At 42.3% G+C, this 18,396-nt stretch overlaps 1 protein-coding gene across 5 annotated transcripts in view; it reads left to right on the top strand.

The window, feature by feature from the left end:
- The window catches only part of KIF16B (kinesin family member 16B), a 301,049-nt gene that overhangs the window by 21,808 nt on the left and 260,845 nt on the right, over positions 1–18,396 (top strand). For 4 of the 5 annotated variants that reach the window (XM_024559335.3, XM_053926360.2, XM_045194720.2 and 1 more), the window contains exons 2-3: positions 10,348–10,417; positions 12,358–12,471. In XM_024559335.3, the coding sequence (XP_024415103.2) occupies positions 10,348–10,417; positions 12,358–12,471 (184 nt within the window). The remainder of the gene's footprint in view (positions 1–10,347; positions 10,418–12,357; positions 12,472–18,396) is intronic. The other variant, XM_053926359.1, reaches the window with a different exon arrangement.

Here is an 18,396-nt window from a genome sequence, read left to right as displayed (position 1 = left end):
AGAAGTTCCCTGTGCCTGGGGCCTCGAGTCAGAGTCACAACCGTGGGTCTGCGGGAAGAGCTCAGCTTCGTTTCTGCCTTTGGAGTTAATGTCTGCCAAGTTAACTAGTATTTATAGGAAAAACACACCTGCATTTAAAAATTAAAAATATAATAAATGTTGAAGCATTAACTTTATTTTAGTATTTGAGTTTAAGAATAGTATCATGTTTTTAGTTCAACTGTTTATTCTTTGATTGCTTATTCGTTCATTCATCCAAGTGCTTGCCCATGTGGAAGGACTGGTAGGCATTGTGGATATATAAAAGGTAGGGCATGAACTCTGCCCCCAGGAAGCATCTGGACTGGTGGGGGAGACAAACATGTCACCCACCAGTTAAACAGAATGTGGAAACCGCTGTGGTGTGTTATCGAATATCACACAGAAGATAATGACTAGGAGGCATCTGGGAAGGCCTCCTAGAGGAAGATGCATCTTTAAGAGCTTTGAAGGAAAAGTGAGAAGGAAGAGAAAAATATATTTGAGGCAGAGGGACCAGCATTAGAGTCTTTGTGAGTCCTGGAAGGAGTACTTTGGAATGGGATGGGGAGCTTGGGTGACTGACTTTGTACCCTGTTCAGAGAGTAGTATTTGTATGGATTCCTTAAATGTGCTGACTGGCCCATTGCGTTACCATGGGAGCCCAAACTTAAATAACCCCTACCTTGAGGAGGATGCAGCTGAAATCAAGTTAGGGGGCTAGCTTTGCCCTCAGCAGTTCTCTGTGCCTTTGAAGTATTGATTTCTTGCTTAATTCCTCTAACCTGTCGTAGTGCTGACTGTAGTAGCAACTTTGAATGAGTCACCTAACCTCCTGGGTCCTCAGTTTCTCTGCGTGAGGTGAGGTCATGGGCAAGGCTCCTTCCTCACTTCTGAGTTCATCCTCTTTTTGTCAAGTGCTCCATTTCTGAGCCTCATCTCGGATCTCCAGCCCTTCACCGTCTTGGCCCCTGCAGAGTATCCAAAATTACCAAAAGTGTCATTATCATCTTTAGTCTTGAGCAAAATTTAATTATTTATGGTTTTGGGCTTGAATTTTGCAATGTTTGAAATTCTTCAGCTTTCTACCAGCTTTTCTCAACTGGGACCAGGCCTGCATGACAGAATGAAGCCTAATGTTCTGCGTGAATTAACTTCACTCCTATGCTTCTGGAATGGTACTAATTATGACCTTCTTTAGGTTCTTACTGAATAATGTGTATATTATCCCCGCCTCCCCGCTTTCTATTTTACCACAAGCTGGACTGTAGTTTTCATACTGCTTTGCTACTTGCTCTTTCTCCCCACTTCACAGTGTTTCTCAATGACTTCGGTTGTTTTAGAGTTCAGATGAGAGGCCCCAGTTGGGAGGGCAACAGTGGTAACCTGAAAGGTGTAGGTCTCTTCTGGACTTTTGTCTGGAATTGGGGACAGGTGGGTTGGGCTCATGTAGAGGATGGGCTGAGACCAGCTAGTGAAGCACCATCTCAGAGGGAGCTGAAGGCACTTAAGCTTCCACACTCTCTCTAGAGTCCCAGCTCCTCTGTGGTGAGGAGGGATTACAGACCAAGGCAGTGGCTCTCAAGCCTGGTTGGTCGTCAGCATCTCCTATGTTAAATATACAGATTCCTGGTCCCTTGTCTTGGGATTCTCACTTGGTAGGTATAGATTGGGCTCTTCAGGTGACTTGGGAATTCCAGCAGGTCTTGGGAATTCAAATCTGGCTGCATTGTCTTTTGGGTACATCTCCACTCTCAGCCCTGGCCCAGCGCCTCCTGCGTGGCTTCCTCACTGGGCTCTTGCTCCACTTTCTCCCCTCTGGAGTCCACACAGCAGCTGGAGGGATCATTTAGAAACCTAAGTGTGATTGTGCCGCTCCCCTGTACTCAGAAGCTTTCCGTGTCCATGGCTTCAGATCACATTTTAGTTCCAAAGGCTTAGCCATTGAACCAAGGCCTTTAAGGCCTGATGTAGTGTGGCCCCAGCCTCCTTTTCTGGCCTCATCTTCCATTTTGCTTCCTCTCTCTCTTCTGCAGTCACACAGGCCCTTTTGCTCTTTCCCAAGCCCCTGGCTGGTTCCTGCCCCAGAGCCTGTGCACCTGCTGTTCTTTCTACCTGGGGAAATGCTCTCCCCAGATCTTTGCTGGGCCCTCAGCCCTGTTCTGGTCAAGTCTTTGCTCACACATTCCCGATGGCGAGGTCTTTTCTGATTATTTGCCTCCCCCTGCCTCTGCCCTGGGCACCCTTTTCTTTCTTTATAGTATTTAGTAGTATCTAAAATGTAATTGCATTTATTTTTTCTAACCCCCTCATTGAAATGCAGATTCCAGGAGGACACAGTCTGTATCCTTTGCCACTTTTTCCGTACGTTGAGAGTATTATCTGGCATGTCCAAGGTACTCACTAAATACTTGTGGGCTTAACTTGTGTGGAATGAACACACAAATCTCCCCATACAGTGACCTAGGTAAGGATTTGTTAGTCAACAACTAAACCTCCATAGTCTCAAGGCAGCTTATTTGCATTGAGACAATTCTGATTGTTAGGCTTTCTTTACTTCAGCTGGAAACAAAAACAGTATCTGCCTTCTTTTTTGCCCATCTCTGTCTGCTGGGGAGGTGGGTGATAGCTGCCACTTATCAGTGTGCCCTATGGCATCAGTTCAGGGGAGGTAGTGTGGTGGACCCCATGCTTACTGCCCAGATCTTCCTTTGCTGAAGCTTGTTGCCCAGCTGCTGGAGGGCTGTTGGCTTGGCCTTCACTGTTAGCACCTCAGGGCCCCAACCAAGCCTTCCCCTTCTCTGGGGGGAGGAGAAGGGGATAAAGACCTGGTCATCCTGTTTCAACCTGGGCAACTCTGCAGGGTCACTATAGCTCCAGGGTTGCCTGTGGGGTCCACCGAGGCAGCCACATGGTTCCCTCTGCGCAGTCCTGCTTCTGTCTCCTCCTCCTCCAGGTGTTAATCTCTAGGGCACACCTTAATGAGCAAGCACCCTCCATGCTAAACTCACGCAGATTGTCTGCCTCTCTGAGATCCCAACCTCTAACAGCTGGTTCTTTGCCTAATGTTTTAGGTTTATTACACCCTTACTAAACCAGGGTAAGATAATAAAAGGCTCATCTTAATACCTCCCTCCTGTTTTAGCAGGGGTCAGCAAAGGATTTCACTTAGCATGTGATGCTCATAGCATCTGAGACTGTGCGGCGCTGCTGTCCTTGGCTCATTCATAGTGGTAGCCCGTGGGGAATGGGGTGGAGGCCATGCAGACTGGCTGCCACTCAAGGTTGGTGCTTGGATGTAGGTCATGGTGCTGCTGACTCCCACCTGCCTGCTGTGTGGTGAGGTGCATCCTGAGCATCTGAAATGAACTGAAGTCAGGGTGGTTGTCTAAGACACCCACAGCATGTATTTTTCAGGATCTGTCTTCCCTGGGTTTTTCTCAAAAACTGTGCTCTAGGCTTTTAGGGATTCCATGAGGAGCTACTAAGTATAGTTTGCAGCCCTAGGATCTTTGCATGCTTAGAATCGGCCCTAAGGATAAGGAAAATATGGCTTCCGTAGAACAGCCCTCCCTAAGTTTGTTTCCACACTTTAACATAAGTGAAGTGACACATTATATTTATGGAGCCTCCAGTACTCCACTGGTTGCTGAGGGTGTAATTGAAGACTCAGCTCAGTCATTCTCTGGGCTTGAGAAATGGAGGCTGACACAAATGCATTTCACTGGAATCGCCTGCTGGGTGCACACCCCTGGGTAAGAAAGAGATGGTGCTGTCAGTGTTAGCAACCAACAGTGAAGTATGAGTAGGTCTCATGCAATATTTGGGATATAGTTATACTGAAAATTTGTTTCTTTGTCTGAAATTCAGATTTAATTGGGTGTCCTGTATATTATCTGGAGCCTGAATGAAAGAAGAAAAGTGCTGTTGGGTCGAGTGGAGGGACTGAGCAAATCATTGAGCATAGGGGTTCAGGAGTGCTTCCCCAAGGAGGGGAGTCTGGGCCTGGTTTTGAATGTTGAGCACCGTTTTGCAGAGAGGTAGCTTTGGGGTGAGGCACATCTAGTTGGTGCATGAGGAATGCAAGCCCTATGGCAGAGGCGGTGTGGAAGCTCAAGGTGAAGGTGAGGTGTGCTCTCTGTGGCTGGAGAGTCAGGAGAGGAGGGTAATAAGCCTGCCCTCATGTTACACGCTGTGTAAGGATGTGGACTTAACCCTAGACCGCTGAGGAGCACCCAAAGTTTTAATTCAGGGGCTTTTTGTCTATTAATTAACTAAAGTTACTTTAATTATAAAAGTAATATGAAATCATGGTAAAATAAATTTCAGCAGTGAGATGTTCAATTTATTTTCTTATCCCCTGAGGTCCAGAGGTAACCACGGTTAATAGCTTCCTGTTTATCCTTTCAGAAATGTTCAGAGATGTTCTGTGCATCTGGAAGCACGTGTGTGCATATGCCGCCTTGTTGCATTTATTGAACTGCAAACTGGATCATGGTCAGCACACAGTTTTGCTCCTGTTCTTTCTTCCACTTACAGTGTTCCTTGGGCTTTGCATAGTAGTACATACGGAGGTCACACCTTCTTTTTTTTTTTAAGATTTTATTTATTTATTTTTAGACAGGGGGAAGAGAGGGAGAGAGGGAGAGAAACATCAAAGCATGGTTGCCTCTCGCGCGCCCTCTACTTGGGACTTGGTCTGCAACTCAAGCATGTGCCCTGACTGGGAACTGAGCCAGCAACTCTTTGGCTTGCAGGCCTGCGCTCAATCCACTGAGCTACACCAGCCAGGACACCTTCTTTTTTAAAATAGACTTTTTTATTTTTATTTTTGCTGTTGAGTGTCCTGTGATATGAAGGCAGTTAAATATTGGTTCCTAGTCTGTAAGTTTTAAAGTGAATTTGGGGGATACTGATTTACTTTAGAAGTTAGGGTAAGTAAGCCACTCTTTAGAATCTTCCAAGCGGATCGCTCAGTTTGGGGATCTTACACTATCTAGTCAGGCTGTTTATTATGGAATGGCCGAAAATGCCATCAGCGAACTAATGGAATCAATTTGAATTGCTGAACAATTCAAAAACATTTTCAAAATATTTCAGTTAACATAGGGTTGTTTTGTCAAGTGAGCTTTCTCTTACTCACATGTCTGAAAGCTCATATTTTTGTCTCTTTTTTCTGATTTGATATTTTAAGTATTTTTGTTTTCTTCTTCCCTCCACGAAAATATTGATCTGTAACTCAGTTTACTTATCTAGCTGGTTCATTTGTGGCATCTTATGAACTAGTTTCCAGGTCTTGCAAATAAATTACCTATTTATATGAAGGGACCATAATTGACTTTTCAGTTGAGAAACCCAATTCACCAGAGTGTCTAGGGTAAGACATAGTTCATTTTGCTCTATTATCAAATCAATGTTCAAATAATATTTTAGGATTATTTATTTTTCTCGATATGAGAAGAATGTCAAGATTTATTTCCCATGTTTCTGAAATGTCAGAGGACATTGACCTGAGCTGGGGGAACCCTCAGTACCTGCTGTTTTATAGTTTTGAGCCAAAGGATTAAGACAAAGCACTGAGCAGGGATTGTGAATGTTGTCCCCTTGTGCTCAGTGGACTCAGGTTGGAGGGTGAAGGAATCTGGGTTCTTGCTTTTCTGGGATTCTCTAGGCCAGAGGTGGCAAACACGAGGCCTGTGGGCCAAATTCGGCCCTCCACCTTGTTTTATCCGGCCTGGCACCTTGTTTCTACCCAGCGGCAGTGCCGACCTCTTGCTTAACTGTTAAGGAGTAGTTACATTTATACAGTCCTAAAATTACATTCAGCCCTTTGAATTTAACTGCGAGGCTGATGTGGCCCCCGGTGACAATGAGTTTGACGCTCCTACTCTAGACTAATTGGAGGGGTGACATCAGTAGGAATAAAACCTGTATAAGTGGGATAAGGTAGGTAGGTATTGGAAGGGTAGGTGAATCAAACTAGACCTGAGACAAGGCTTGCTTAAGAATGAAGATAGGAAGATACCATAGTTTGTGAGGCAGCAAGAACAAAGGATTCTAGGGGGCTGGTAAGGGACATGGCTTTCAGTAGAAGATGCATGTGGTGAGGAGTAGGCTGGGGTAAGAAACATTCATTCATCATTTCAGTCAGCCCATCACACTCAGCAACGATTTTATGAGCTCCTCAAAGTTGCAGGTACTGTGCCAGGACCTGGGGATGTAAATGAAGGCTGGCAGAGTCCTTGCTCTTAAGTTCTCAGTCTGGCAGGTGAGACAAACATGTGGTCCATGTAATGAGGGGACAGGGCAGAAGCTTGCAAAAGCTCTCTTAATGACATGTGATTACTTTTGAAATGACTTTGAACTGTCGTTGGCAACCTTACACTGGCATGGGGAAGTGGCCTGGAGGTGGAAAGGGCGGGAAGCTGGCATCTGGGCAGAGTGCTGAGCGTGAGGGATCTGGGTGTGGTGACCCTCAGGTGACTTCTTAGCTTAGATCCGATTCCGTCAGACAGTCACTGCTCTGGGTCAGAGGCTAATGTGCAATATAAGAGCAAGGGGTGGAGACAGCTTCAGCTGACTTAGGTTATATCCATATTCTTGCATGCAATTAAAAATAAACTTAAAGGTCAAAGTAAAAAGTTAGTGAGTTTCCCAGTGTACGAAGTACAAACACTGTGGAGTTTGTTTCATGAGCGTAAATGCGAGAGCAGTCGTACCCTGCCACATTAATACAGTGTCAGAGCGGTGCTTGTCCAACGCAGCATGCATTGGAGTCACCCAGGGCTCTTGTTAAAACGCAGGTTCCTTCCCATTCAGTAGGTCTGAGGTTCGGCCTGAGATCCCGCAAATCTAACGAGTTCCCAGGGGCTGATGATGCTGCTGGGTCCTGGGCTACGTTTTGACTAATAAGGGTCTGAGGGGGGGTACCTGTCTTTGGGGCACAGAACTTTTTGAGAAACAGGAAGGCTAGGGTTCCTCAGGACAGTGAACCTGTCGCCCCCCCCCCCCCATCTTTCCCACCACCACACTTGAGTCATGCAGTGTCAGTGAGGAGGTGAATGCTTTGAAACCCACCTAGCACGTTCAGTTTTGATTTCAGAAGTGCTCATCGAAACGCACTCTCATATTACATAATGGTCTTTCAGTCAGTAGCTTTCCTAGTATTTTTATAGGATGGATGTTGATTTAGAGCTAGGAAAGTACTTTTGTGGTTACCTACAGCTTAGACTAAAAGATCATGTAGAGGGCCCTTATACCTTCGAAGGTATAAGGCTCTGGACCTGTGGCATTACTTAACCTTTGGCTACCAACACAAGTGACAGGCATGGTAGCAGCTGAATTGCTTCATGTTTTATAAACAAGAAGTGACAGGGTCACTTCTAATCTTACATCCCTGGATAATTCTGTGCCTGTGCCTGCTCCCCCCCCCCGGCACCCCGCACAGGTACTTGTTGATATTAGTGGTTTTAAAACGAGAGCTCTAGACAAATTAGTGAGTGACTGAGAAATGACTCACAAGGAACTGGAGGAATCCAGACGGGGCAGTCTGGGGTATTAAAACTCATCCATGCAGTTTTCTTGATGGGCAGGCAGTTAAATGCTTCAGGAAAGGGACCAGTTTGTGGTGTATTTGTTTTGTGGGCCACAAGAACATGGGATTTCCCTGAGTCACATCTCACTTTCAGGCCCAAGACTTGGAGGGTGGGAGTGGAAGTGGCTTGCACGTGGGCGGGATTCCAGCCGCACCCTTCTTTACCCTGGCTTGCAAAAGTTAAATGGGTTCTGTGTGACTCCGTTGTAGTTTTTGAATGGTGTTGACTACAACGTGCTCTTTAGGTTTATGTGTTCTGTCTGTTCATGTCGAGGTGGTCAGGATGCTACCAGCACCTGGTTCCTCTACCCCTGGATTATTTTGAAGTAAATCTCAAACATTATATCATTTTATTTGTAAATATTTTAGTATGTATCTCTAAAAGGTTAAGACAAAGAAATCATCATGGTACCATTATCACACTTAAAATAGTAATAGTAATTCCTTAATATCATCAAATACCTAGTCAATGTTAACATTTCTCTACATAAAATTTCAAAAAGCCTTTTCTGTTTGAGTTGAGATCTAATTGGTTATGTCTTTCAAGTCTTTTTTAATAGGTTACTCTTCCATCTTTATATTCCTTGCAATTTGTTATTATTATCATTGAGTAAACCTGCTCATTTATCTGCCGGCCTTCCCAGAGGCTGGATGGTGCCGATTGCCTCCCTGCCCTGTTGGTTGGTGCCCTTGCCTCCGAACTCCTGGTGGTTTGCTGAGGGCAGGACTGCTGAGGCTGGGGTGCTGGCCCCGGAGTTAGGATGTGCCCATGTCTGATTGTATCCTGGAGGCTGGGGTTAGCAGCTACTAATGGTCACTCTCTAGAGGCATTAATTCAACATGGTTTGCAAAATGTCGATATTCTAATTCTTTCATTCCATCTTCATTTATTAGCTGGAATACCTTGGAAAGAGAAACTTCCCCATAACTATGAAAGTTGTTTGGCTACTCTGGACTGCAAATTGTTTAGGAAATGCAGGGGATATGCTTGATTTTTTTCCCTTTATCTAATAGCTTTTAAAATAATGAGGTGATTCTCTTGATCCTGTAAAGGAGACCATTCAGTTTTTATTTTTCAGTTATGCGTTCATAAACTTACGCATTTCTATCTGTTTCTCTTGCAGTTACTATTCTTTTTGCTGCTCAACTTTGGCCAGTAGGAACTTACTCAGGTTGACTCTTGGGTCCTTCTGACATGGCCTTTGTGTCAGTTATTTCTTACTATGTAACAAATTACTCCCAGTGTAGCGGCTTGAAACACTATTTATTATCCCACAGTTTCTGTGGGTCAAGAGCCTTGTCTCTCAAGGCTGCACTCTAGGTGGCAGCCTGCTCCACAGCCAGGGCCTGGTGTGGCTAGGGTGGGGCTGCCCTTGCTGCCTGCAGGCCTCGGTTCCCCAGTACAGGGCCAGCTGGCTTTCCCCATTCATTGCCAGGGCTCTCTCTCTCTACCAGTTTTAAATGAAGTTCATGCTAGTTTTTTCTCATTCAGATTTAGGATTATAGAGCTTTTACTTAATCTCATAAATCTTATGTTTGTATCTCTTTTCAACCCAAAACCTTCATTCTCAGTGGCACCTACATAATTACTCATGTATTATCCCACAGTACACAAACAGAAATCTCACAATGATGATGCCTGCTTTACCACCCAAAGCCTGATTACTGAAAATGCTGTGAGATTTCTTTATAGCTCTTTTTCCCCTTAGGCTATGTCCCATCACATTGTACAAATTCTTCCATACGGTCATGATTGAAATGGTTTCCTACTGTGCAGTACACAGTTAGGTTTATTTGCTTCAACTTAAAAGTTTGCATTTTAGATTATTTTAATATATAACTTGGGGAAGCATTTTTCTTAGTCTGTTGACATCTCACTTACAGGTGTATCCTGTTTGTCTCAAATGAACTCTAATATACTCTTACAAAAAATTTATATAACTTTTTTCATTTTGTGTAAATTATTTTCATCATTCTAAAGATGATTTACAGATTAAAGTGTTTCTTTTTTAAAAAATGTAGGTTCCAACCCTGTTTGCTCCACTACATTTTCTTCTTTTTCCATTGGTAGGTTTTTGAAAAGTGCTAGGTTATCCTTCTTATATCTTTGAATAAATGGTGGCATATACTTTTTTCCACCTTGTATTCCCCACTTAACAATAGATCCTAGCTTCCACTCCATGGCGGTGTATAGAGATCTTCATTCCTTTTTCAGTGACATAACACTCCTTTGTATAGACATGGTCGTTGGTTTTAGAGAATGATACTTTTGTAGGAGTTCTCTTGGCTTCCTGTTCTGAATGGATATGGAAGGAAGAAGGGAGGAGGCAGTAGCGCCCTGGCTGCTTCTCGAAGCAGAACTTTTGTGACCACTTGGTCCACTTTTCCTGTTAGGTCTCATCCTGGGTGGAGGGATAAAGTGTCTTTCTTTTTATAATTAGTTGAGTGGGGCTGCTTTTTTCATGATTCACAGCTCTTCATAGTTTCTGTCATTTCATTTACACTCCTTTTGACTTACAGTTAGAAATTTTTCCAGATTTTGACAACACATTATTTGTCAGTTTTTGATGGTAGTAGCTATTTTATGTGTCTTCTTGTTTATATTAGTAAGGATTTGGCAATAGTGGTGTCAGGGATTGTGCTTCAGATGCCATTTAGAAATGTAAATAGTAAGTAAGAATTCTTCTTATAACAATCTTTTTTCTCCTAACCCAACTGAATTATTTGTGTTGCAGGGAAAAGGACTTGGAAGCCAAATTCATTATTCAAATGGAGAAAAGCAAAACAATAATCACAAACTTAAAGGCAAGTAGTAACCTGGTCTCGTTTCCTTTCCGTGAGCCCCACGTTCATTGCAGTGACTTGTGGATGAATGAAACGCTTCTGCCGTTTCGCACTCCTTTCTCAGTTGTTAGCCATGTCAGCTGGCTCTTGGCTTGGACTCAGCAAGCAAAGGGGTTGAGCCTGTTTCTTCTCCCATCCCTGGTTTCATTTGATCTGAAAACCAGACCCAAGCTGTAGCGTTGGTAGTGAGCTCATTGGCTTAGTCTAGACCCAGGCATTTTTATCCTGTATCCTGTGTCCTTTGCCTGGTCATTGACTGCATTTTCTGAGTTATTAAATAAGCTTTGGCCCTATTTATTTTTAATGAAAATAATGATGTTTTTAAACTTTGCAAGAGGAGCTGGTACTATTCAAAATTCAGGGGATAAAAGATAAAAACAGTGAATTTTTTCTGAAAAAAATTGTAAAAATAATTTTCTAAGATGGCAAGTTTTTCCTTTTGCACTTGAAATGTCCTATTAGTTTCTTTGATCAGTGAATTTGTTAAGTCCCTGAATACTTTTTACTTAGGGAGGAAATAAGGGTATAAAATTAATAATAAATTACATGCTTTATGGATTCATCCCCCTTTTCCTTAGATATTTGTCACAGACTTACAGGTTTGCATTTCTGAGGCCTGCTGCTGCATGGCCAAGTGCAGATCAGTCTCAGGTTGGATTTCTCTTCATCTGTGGCTCAAGGGACTGGACACTTTGAAATCTAATTTCATAGTGGTGCAACTTGAACTCCAATGGTAGAAGGTGGGGAAGGCTTCTATCTTCCAGTTGGGTTGTGCCCTAGATAATTTGATAGGCCTCCTTTGAGGCTCTGGTGTCCCTTTGCCTGAGGCATTCTCCAGTGGAATGTCTTTCTTTCCCCACCCACCACAATCCTTGTACATTCTAGCTCTGACTGGCCCACACTTAGCTTTCCCTCCTTTGACCTCCCCCATCCTCTCGCATTTCTGCCAGCCACCACTCATCCTTTCCCTGATGTTAGTGACCCTTGCTTTGCTTCGCTTTGCTTCGTGTATCTTTGTGTACTCACAGTACTGTGGTAAAAATTTAATCATTAAAAAATTGTATTTACTGAAACAGAGTGAGAGACTTTTCTTTGTGCAGGGTGAAATCAATTTTCCTTGATTACTCTGTTGCTTTTTGAGATTTAGAAACATTTCCTTGACTGATATAACCAGAACATAAACACCCACACTTTTAACATTTTAATAAGAAGAACCTTAAAAAATCTTCTTTACAGTGTCTGATTTATGTTGGGAAAATATGTTGCTCATTGAATTTATTTAGGAAGCTGTGTAAGGCTTTGGTGGCATATGAAGATTTTTAAACATGGTTTTTGGTTTGATTTAGGTATGGAGCAAGGTAGACAAGATATATGCAGCCATCTGCAAGAATGTGATATGTCTTGGGAGAGTCTAGTCTCTCAGAGGTGGGAGGAAGTGTTTCTGGATGGAGTATCCAAGGGATGCTTCATGAAAGAGGAAGCCTCTTACCTGGAGTTTTCACAGGGACCACAAAATCACACACTCTAGGGGATTTCAGTTACATGAGGATCTATGTGAATAGCTGCCCCTGGAGTTACGCAGACCCCAACTCTGGTGGTTTCACGTGAAGGGAACAGTAAAAGCATTGAGGATAGGATAAAACAGAGTCAGGCTGGAGTGTTGGGTTCATATAAAGTAATCATGCTAACAAGTCCAGGAAAGTAGCTTTGGGTCATATCATGGATTGACTCTAGATTTATTTATTTTTGGTGTGGTGGGGGTGGTCAAGAGGAATTAAATGTTTCTTAGGATGTAAATATGAAAAATGGTGATCATTGTATATTTTTTAAGAAGGAAAAACTTTAAGTTAGATCACTTGTCCACCAACAGTGTTCTTCTTATTATAACCTTATCTCTCCAGATACCAGAAGGAGGGACTGGGGACTCTGGAAGAGAACGGACCAAGACCTTCACTTATGACTTTTCTTTTTATTCTGCTGATACAAAAAGTCCAGATTATGTTTCACAAGAAATGGTAAGATATTTTCAAAATCTTTATTTTGGTTTATTTTCATGTTGAGGAAAACATGCCTACCCTAAAATTCTTAAAACATCTAATTAAAAAATATAATTTATATAAAATTAGTCTTTGCTAACTTAGCTTTTTGGTGGTTCTTTAGCACCATTTATCTTAAGCCTAAGAATTCAGTCCCTAAAATGCTGATTTTTCTTTTAGCCCAAAGCATGATGACCATAACTTTTGTTTCAAAACTTTGACACTACTATTTTGAGGGAGCTCTGCAAATAAATCATTTTTAGGGGGACATTTATATGCTGTTGAACTTGGCAATTAAGCCACGTAGCCTTGAGTCTTGCTGTTGTGCAGAGCTTTACAAGGTGGACTTCAAACACAAGTCACATCTCTCCTGCTGGAGTGGATCGTTGTAGGTTCTAGAAAGAAAGAACATTTTGTCCAAAATATTTATAGAACCTCGAGTAACACGAAACCTGTGTTGTAGGCTCTTACAGTCTGAAATGTAGATGTGACATGGGCGGGAAAGAACAGACTCAGAGAGCCTCCCAGGACACTATCGCATTCGGACATTTCATGTGAGCAGGAGAAGGGTATTTCCATAGGTGGGTCAAGAGTGGTGACCCACCTTTGGGCTGAGTGGTGATAGGGAAAGCACCAGTGTTGGGGGAAGAACATGGGTTTCATGGCTGGGCCTCCTCTCGGCTTGTTACTGCTTCAGGTCTTTATGTGTTTAAACAAGGATAAGAATTCCAGCCTGTCCTGGGCTGTAATCCCATGTGGTGGCGTCTTGTCTGGTTTCTTGCAATTTGGTGTGTCTACATACCTGAATCATCGGCACTGTCTGGGAACGTGTTAGAAATGCAGAATCTCAGGACCTATCCCTGATCTGCTGAATCTGAAACTGCATTTTGTATCATGATCCTCAAGTTATTTACATACACCTTAATGTTTGAGAAATTTAGTTGGTTTAGAAATGGATTGTGGAAGAGATTGGCTTTCTGAGGCAATGTAAATGTTGGCATAAGATAGGTTGTGAACTAGAGACGTTGTTCAAAGGAGAGGACTGGATTGAATCTGTCTTCCAGAAAATGTTGATTCAGCACTAGGGAAAAATAGAAAGGGCAGTAAGAGTGAGAGCTGTAAAGAGTGATGAAGTGCCTGGTGTGAAAGAGGAGCCAGGACAGGAAAGATGAAAGAAACTATGCTGCGTGAGTTTGTGCTGGTGTTGGAAACTCTGCTTCGTGCTCATGTACACAATCGCACTCAATCCTCACAGGACCCAAAAGAAGTCAACTTGAGCTCCATTTTTCTTTGTTCGAAGAGACTCAGTGAGCTCAAATAATTTGCTTAAGTCCATAGACCTAATTGATATAATAGTAGTAGAGCTGAGACGTTGGGCAGATGTATAAGGTGGAAGAGAAAAGGATTGATGTGTTCTAAATGAAAGATGGATTGGGAAGCCCTGCTGAATGAATAAATGAATGAGTGATGATGACTTCAGTGTTTAGGTAATTGGATTAATCAGTGTTGCTAGCTAGGAGGCTGGTGAGGAATTGAATGTTATAGATATTGGGGTCTAGATCATGGCTTTAATGTGGGAATGGGAATGGAGTGGCTGGTATGAGGGAATTTGTTAAGGGAGAACAGCCAGTTCACGGTACAGTCTTTAGAATGTCTTCAACAGAGGTTGAATGAAGAGCCGTGAAGTTCTTCACTTTTTACTTAACTTGGTGAGCAGCTGGATTTCCGCCTTTCTTAACCTGAATTTGAGGCCTTTTGGGGACAGAGGGCTGTGCCGAGGGAAGGCCCAGGACAAAGAGTAGAGTGGTGTGTGACGGCGTGGCCTGGCACACTGAAGACAACACTCAGTAAACGTTTGCTGAAGGAAAGAACTTTGTTACTCGTGGTGATAAATTGAGGGAACAGACGATATTTTCCAGTTCTTCAAGAGTCAAGATTAGGAAAGCAGTAACGGGTTTAGCTCTTTTGGAAGATAAAATAAATGCCCAAAATTTAAAAATAGTTTTAGATTGTGAAAGTTTTCAGCTGATAAGGATAGTTTTCATGCTTCAGGTGTATGTGCAGCATCTCTTCTCAGATGCTTTGAGTTCTCTGACTTTCTAAAATCATCTGAGATTGTTCCATTAAGTTACAAAACTAAACACTATTTTCTAGTACAACCACGTGTTATAAAACCAGCATAGATACAGGAAAATACCTATTTTTAAACACACTATTAAAGAAAAGGTAATCTTCCCTCATCCCTAATTAATAGCTGTTCTAAAAGTGGCTTCAATTTCAAATATTGACTCAAGTTTTTTCATGCTGCCGTACTTGGCATAGGAATTGAGCTGACAGGTTGTATTCCTGCCATACACAGGGGAAGATGCAAACTTAGCACGATGTCTGTCGTGGTCTTCTTCTTTTTCCATTCTTCTCCCTCTTCGTCTTTTTCCTCTCTCTCCTCCTCCTTCTCCTTTTCTTCCCCTTCCTCTCCCCCCTTCTTGTCTCCTTCTCCCCCTTCTCCGTCCCCTCCTCCTTTTTCTTTTCATTTGACTATAAAGGCATCTTGAAAGATGTATGTGATCTGAAGAGAAAATTTGGTACATAAAATATACACAGTGGAGTACTACTTCAGCCATAAGAAAAGATGAAATGCTGCCATTTGCGACAACATGGGTGGACCTTGAGAATGTCATGCTAAGCAAAATAAGTCAGACAGAAAAAGACAAGAATCATATGATTTTACTCATATGTGGGATTTAAAACTGAAAGCAACAAAGGAACAAACAAGAAAAAAACCAAACGAAAATCACAGACACAGACAACACTAGGGAGGTTATCAGAGGGAAGGAGGTTAGGGTTAGTAAAGAGTGAAAGGGGGTCAAATATATGGTGATGGAAGAAGATTTGACTTTGGGTGGTAGACACGCAGTGCAGTATACTGGTGATGTATCATAGAATTGTACACTTGAAACCTATGTAATTTTATTAACCAATGTCACCCTAATAAATTTAATTTAAAAAGACATCTTGAGAAAATACAGCGTGCCTATTATTATAAAGTTGAGTTTCCCTTAATGTTAAATGAACACGAAGTAAGATGACCATGAATATATCTTCCTTACAAATTAATTTTAGATTTAGAAAAAAATTAGTAAGCTATTTAAAGCTAAACTCATGTAAATTAAAGGCCATTAGATAAGGTTTCATTTTCTTAATGATTCTTCAAAACTCCAGAGGGAGGCTTTGATCTCACACAACCTGTTATTTGATTCAACCCTGGAGAAACCTGAAACCTAAAATATCCCAGTTGACAAGCTAGATGGAAGAGTCTTTACTTTAACAGTGCCCTCTGGTGGGCAATTCCCATCAAGTGTGGCCCTATGATACTTAGGATAACTCTGCAAATTAGCTTTCAAGTCTGCTCAGACAAGCAGCAAGGTGGCTTTCAGATAATCTGGCCAGGTGAGGATCTCAGTGGGGTTTAATACCAGTGGGGAGAGCAGCCTCTTAAAATCAGCTCTTCCCTCCCTACCCGGTTTGGTAGATGATGGTAAATACCTCCTTTGTGTTAGTTGTGATGGGTGGCCTCTTTTCCTTACCAGGGACCTCAGAGATGTGCGCAGTGTCTGGCGCTTCTCTGGGTCCTTAAACATCTTTGGGTGGGTTACTTGAAGCTGAGATTGAGCCAAGCCTGTGTCTCAGTGTCTCCAGACCTGCATTTTGTAGCCCTGTTTTACAGTCATGCCCCTAGCACCACCTGTGATGCCCCCTTAACTTCTTATCCACCACACCCTTGCCCCCTGCCCCTCAGTCAGATAAGTCCAGCTGAATTAACTTTGTGGAAAATAAAATAGTAGCAAAATGGTGGGTGTGGATTTTAACTCTAGCCAAAAATTTCATTTTGAAAACTTTTAGGTTTGGTTTAAATATTGGGTTGACCAAAAAGTCTTTTTAGTTTTTTTTCTGTAAAATAAAAGGCACATTTTTAATTTTCACCAATAACTTTACTGATTTGGACATTTTGAGTATGTTGGCTGTCTCCCACTATCGGCTTCTAGTGGGCAGAGGCCAGGGGTGCTGTTATACATCTTCCAATGCATAAGATCACCCCACAGCAAAGAGTTATTTGGCCCAAATGTCAATAGTACCAGAAACTTTGCAAACCACTTTTGACACGTTTGATCAGTCATAGCACCTTCTCCATACACTGCGCAAATCTTGTTTTGTGTTTCAGTTGTGTTTTTACCTTTCTTGACATAATAAAGCATAATACATTGAAAATGTTGATATTTTCTTCCATCTTCAATATTAAAATGGCTGCACAAAAGTTCATCAATTTTGATGTTTTTTTTAATGCATGCTGTTATGACAGCTATCACAATACAATCTAACAAAAATTTTTTGAATGAAGTTAAAGACAACTGAGCACTACTAGAGCCATTATATTGAAAAAAAAAACAAACAAACGGATCTTTTAGCTAACCCAATATATTTTCCACGACTTTGTTTTATCCTGGACAAAAGTATAAAGGAAACTCCTTTCTTTATTCTTTGGGAAGTTTATGGAAGGCTGTTCTTCATATCCATTGGCACTGAAATGGTTAAAATGATGGATACCTTTTATTTAATCAGAGAGAATTAAAGAATTTTTCCTCATCTTCCTTATATAGTGGTGAAAATGAACCTAAAATGGGTGGTCTGGAGCCCTGAGTCTCCCTGAGATTCCTGCCTTTTGCTTCTTTATAGGAGTTAGTGGAAGGAGGGGATCTTTCCAGGAAGGATAGGGGCCTTGTGGTTGATGTCAAGGGCATGGGAAGAGGACACAGGCTATGAGGCCTTCAGATGCACAGGCTTTTTGGTCAGAAGGTCCCGAGTGCAAATCCCAATCCCACCACTCACTGTGCATGCCCAGTGACCTAACTTCAGCCCCTGAAAAATGGATCTAGCAACACTCCTCACCCTGTAGCATTTTTACGAGGATGAGTACATAACACAGTGTGAGCTGCAATTATAGTTGAGAGCTAAATCATTAGAATTTGAAAATAAGATCAGAAAATATCAGCTCCTAAAAACTGAAATGGATAAAAACTAACTCTGAATGAGACTGGTCATTTGTGGAAAGGACTCAATTGAAATGATAGTTTGTAAACCTCTGACTGACGAGATTGAGGGAAACAGAGTCCAAACAAGGTGGTGGGGAAATGGTGCCTGAAGAAAGCAGAAGTCCAGTTGGCTGTATCTTTATCTCGGCCTTGGGTGACAGGCTGTGCTGTTAGCAGGGGTGATTTCTGTGGGGCTGAGATTGAGGTGGCCAGTGTTTATCAGCCCTTTCTAAGGAGTGGGTGTTCTGGCCAGAGGGCCTTAGGTCACTGTGGGGGAGATGATGGGTCTGCGAACCTCACATCACTTCCAGAGACTGAGCGCTCCTGAGAAGTTGATGAGGCTCCCACTACGCACTGTGATGATGCAAAGCAGTGCCTCACTCTTTTCTGCCTCTGACTGAGAGTCTGATCACACTCTCTCCCTTTGATGTGCCTTGTTTTTTTCCAAATATATTTTATTGATTATGCTATTACAGTTGTCCCATTTCTTTTCCCTTTATTCCCCTCTGCCCTGTATCCCCCTCCCACCAGGATTCCCCCTCTTTAGTTCATGCCCATGGGTCGTACATATAAATTCTTTAGCTTCTTCATTTCCCATACTATTCTTAACCTCCCCCTGTCTATTTTAAGCCTATCATTTTTGCTTATTCCCTGTACTTTTTTTCCTATATCCCCCCCACACCGTTCTCTACCCGCTGATAACCTTCCCTGTGATCTCTGTTTCTGTGAATCTGTTCCTGTTCTACTTGTTTACTTAGTTTGTTTTTGTTTTTTTAGGTTCAGTTGTTGATAGTTGTGAGTTTGTTGTCATTTTACT

The sequence above is a fragment of the Desmodus rotundus genome, chromosome 6 (assembly GCF_022682495.2).
Source record: "Desmodus rotundus isolate HL8 chromosome 6, HLdesRot8A.1, whole genome shotgun sequence".
In the NCBI taxonomy this organism is placed as follows: Eukaryota; Metazoa; Chordata; class Mammalia; order Chiroptera; family Phyllostomidae; genus Desmodus; species Desmodus rotundus.
The sequence above is the reverse complement of the archived record's forward strand: the minus strand, read 5'-3'. Positions and strand labels throughout refer to the sequence as shown.